Source organism: Sceloporus undulatus, unplaced genomic scaffold (genome assembly GCF_019175285.1).
Source record: "Sceloporus undulatus isolate JIND9_A2432 ecotype Alabama unplaced genomic scaffold, SceUnd_v1.1 scaffold_374, whole genome shotgun sequence".
Taxonomy (NCBI): Eukaryota; Metazoa; Chordata; class Lepidosauria; order Squamata; family Phrynosomatidae; genus Sceloporus; species Sceloporus undulatus.
The window spans coordinates 5861-9612 of NW_024803294.1; the positions used below are offsets into that span (position 1 = coordinate 5861).

Consider the following 3752-nt stretch of genomic DNA (forward strand, 5'->3'; position numbering starts at 1 on the left):
TCTTAAAAGGGAAAGTGGGTTTAATGACTCTACTGAGATTTAATAGAGACACTAGTGAATATTTTAGAGCAGCAAAATGCCTGTCATTATGATGATCTTCTGGGATTTGAGGATCTCCTGAGGTTATAGGAGGCCTGAGTCCACACTGAAGAATTTGACTGGTGCCAACCCTGAAGGCAGGGAAGATTATCGCACTGCGTTCTGATAACGTTCCGTATCATCACGTGATGAGAACGTTCCTGGAACGGATATTACCGCATTAGCAAACAAAACGTGATCAGAACGTGATCAGAACGGCAGTTTACCGCATGCAATTCCTTTTCTTGAAACCGTTCTCAGAACGGTTTGCTATAGCGCATGCGTATTAGATCTTGTGGGCGGTGTACCAATGACGTCGCCACTCGGTGGTTGTTTTTACCCAGAAGTCGTCCGGTGACTTCCTTGTGGGTGTTAAAGATAGCGTCGTGAAAGCATTTTTTGATCTTGTGAGCATGGTAGAGAAAGAAAGAAGCGCGGAGAAGGAGAAGAATGAGTCGCATTGCAAAATCGCTTGTCCTCATTTCGCGCCGGGGGCTGCTCTGAGTAAGATTGCAGTTATGGCTGCAGCAGCAATCTAGATATATCCAGTTGTCTGGATGGATGGCGACCTGGCCTCGCATCCCATGTGGGGGCAGCAACCCAGTGAGCGGACCAACTGGTGGAGTGACGAAGTCCTCCAGCGATGGGATAACGACATGTGGGTTTCTAACTTCCACATATCTAAAGAAACCCTTTTTGATCTGGCTAGCATCTTGAGACCAGAGCTGGAGCGTGGGGAATCTGTATTCCGGAGTCCCATCCCGGTGGAGAAGAGAGTGGCCCTAACTATTTGGTGGCTCTCAAGCCCTCTGATGTATAGGAAGGTGGCTTCCCGTTTTGAGGTTGGAACATCCACAGCTGCAGAAATCGCCATCGAGGTGTGCCTTGCTATGGAGAAGCTGCTGCTGAGGAAAACTATCCAGCTTGGAAACTACCACATGGTGTGTATCAATATTACTTTTAAACCTAAGACTTCTGGGTGCAAATGCATTAATGCATATCTAAAGATATATAGATTTTGCTTATGTAATACAGTACCATTAAGATATGTTTACATCCTGCCTTTTCCTTGTGTGGGAAAAAAAGAAAGGCTTTCAATTACCTTTGCAATTATGGGGGTGGGTTAATGGTCCTGGGCTTGGGGCATGGATTTAAAAGGTGCATCTCTGCTGCTGGCTTCTCTCTTATCCAGCTGTGCTGTGGGGGTGGTCCTAGGCTTGGAGCATGCACTTCGGAGGTGCATCTCTGCTGCTGGCCTCTCTCTTATCCAGCTGTGCTGTTGTGGTTTGCAATTCTGAAAAAATGTATCTTGATATATTTGTAAGAGTTGATATGTGAACAAGTAACATCTGGATTCCCCTTCAGTGTGTTCTAGGTATATAAACCATAATAATTTCTATCGTCCTTTTTATGCTTTTGTCTCTTTGATCCCAGTTTCATATACCAAAAAAAAAAAAAAATAATAAAAATAAAAAAATGCATCATCTGATATGAAATATGTTAACCCACTTTTTTGATATCCCAAATTTATTATACCTTTGCCTTTTTTCAGATTATGGATGGATTTCAGAGACTTGGATTCCCACACTGCATAGGAGCTATTGATGGCACTCATATTTCTGTTTGCCCACCACTGGGACGCAGAGAGGAATACATCAACCGCAAGCAGGGATTTTCAATTGTTCTGCAAGCAACTACAGATCACAGTGGGAGGTTCATTGACATAGAAGTAGGGAATTGTGGGAGATCTCATGACAGCCACATATTTACAAATTCCGCTATCTGTCAAGTGATGGATGAAGGCTGTTTTGTGCCCGGAAATCCCACCCTGCATGTCCACGATGTAGCCATTCCACCACTGATTATAGGGGATGGTGCCTACCCAATCAGGAAATGGCTCATGACACCATATCGTGGAGAATTAACACCTGACAAACTTGCTTATAACACCACCCATTGCAAGGCAAGATGCGTGGTGGAGAGATCTTTTTCGCGATTGAAATCTAGGTGGGGTTGTCTTTCTGGTAGACTAACTGAAAGAGGAAAATTTTATCTCTGTGGTTACAGCATGTGCCATCCTGCACAATATTTGTGAGACGAGGGGAGAAGTGCTTGATCCCGATGTTGAACCACCTGCAAAAATTGTCCTCCCAGCTTTCGCGAATAACATCAGAGGACACTCTACAAATCACAAAAAAGAGGGTCAAACTGTTAGATCTGCAGTAATTAGCATTATTTTGGGTCGGTAACACCAGAAACTGACATTATTTGATGTTTCATAACATCACCTCAGTTATGGCAACAGCATTCATCTGATCAAAATGTTTTTTCTTGGTTTACCTTTGTATCAATCTATTAATGTTGATATACATGTGTTTGACAACGTGTCATGTACAACATGTGAATAACTTTACCAGACGGCAATGTTGGATTACGGTTGTTTAGATTCTTTTTTCTTTTAACTTTTTTTTCCAATCAGGTTCTGCTAGTGATGTATATATTATTGTGGGGTATAAATACCCGACTGTTATAGATTAGTTTTATTGTTTACCCAAATTTTGTAAATCAATTTTGTAGTGTTATACAATTGCTATATTGATGTTTCAAATATCATTTTTTGGGAATATAGGAAAACAATGGTGTAAAAATGGATTGTTTATATTACATTTATATTAATACATCATGGTTCCTACCATTGCAATGTTACACTGTGAAGACATTAAGGATAATACCAAACTTGAAAACCAAAAGGAAGGCTGTTCTAGAAACCATTGCTGAATAATATTGCTATTGTTGTGGAAATGTTTAGGTATATTAAGGACGGTAGACCAATTTCTGAGAACACAGCTGTATTTTATCAACAATATAACTTAACATTTTAAAACACGATTAAATATCCTTTTTCTTTTGAAAAAAACTGTCTGGTGGCTTGTTTTCCATTATGTAAAGAAAGCATGCATCTATATAAACTGTATATACATTATGTGAGAACATATCCATATGCACATGGTGACATACAAACGTTTTTCTTAACATGAAAACGAAATTTTAATTTGGTTCAAGGAGAAATGGTTTAAGTCCCTCTTTATCGGTCACAAAGGGCACGTAACAGGGTAAACATAGAATGCTGAAACATATCTGAGGTTTCAAAACAGAACCTTTTCTCTATATGTTTCCCTTATGGGGAAAATATTTTTTTTTTCTTGATTACCCTCCCAGTACTTGAACTGCATGGTTTATTTTGTTTTGGTACAGGTGCAACTGCGCATTGCAAGGAAGATGTTCCTGCATTGTTCACACATTGCACGGTTCCAATACAGCCTTCATTTTCTGGGGGATCAGTGACTGCAACAACATTCTGAACATCCCTGTTGATGTTCTCTACTGTGTTGTCATCATCTCTAATTTCACTAGTAGGAGTGACAGGACAACCATCAGGAGCATAAGCAGGAGGAAGTTCATCAAAGAGTTCAGGGGAATTATTCCCTTGACATTTCCCACCAAAATACGATGTGGATGGTTGCTCCTGGAAATCTGTAAAGATAGCTGGGCCTGGTGTTGAGGGAGGAATATCACCCGGAGATGCCCTGAATGATGTGTGCATAGTTCCTTGGGCGATAGTATCAAGTTGCCCCATTGGAAGTGCACATTCATGATCTACTTTCCTCCGGTAC

General features: G+C 40.8%; 1 protein-coding gene across 1 annotated transcript; it reads left to right on the forward strand.

The window, feature by feature from the left end:
- The first annotated feature begins 635 nt into the window (after window positions 1-635).
- LOC121917721 (protein ALP1-like) lies at window positions 636-2985 on the forward strand. The gene is made up of 2 exons (XM_042443843.1): window positions 636-1019; window positions 1631-2985. The coding sequence occupies exons 1-2, from the start codon at window positions 636-638 to the stop codon at window positions 2171-2173; spliced, it is 927 nt and encodes a 308-aa protein (XP_042299777.1). The 3' UTR covers window positions 2174-2985.
- The last annotated feature ends 767 nt before the right edge of the window (window positions 2986-3752 follow it).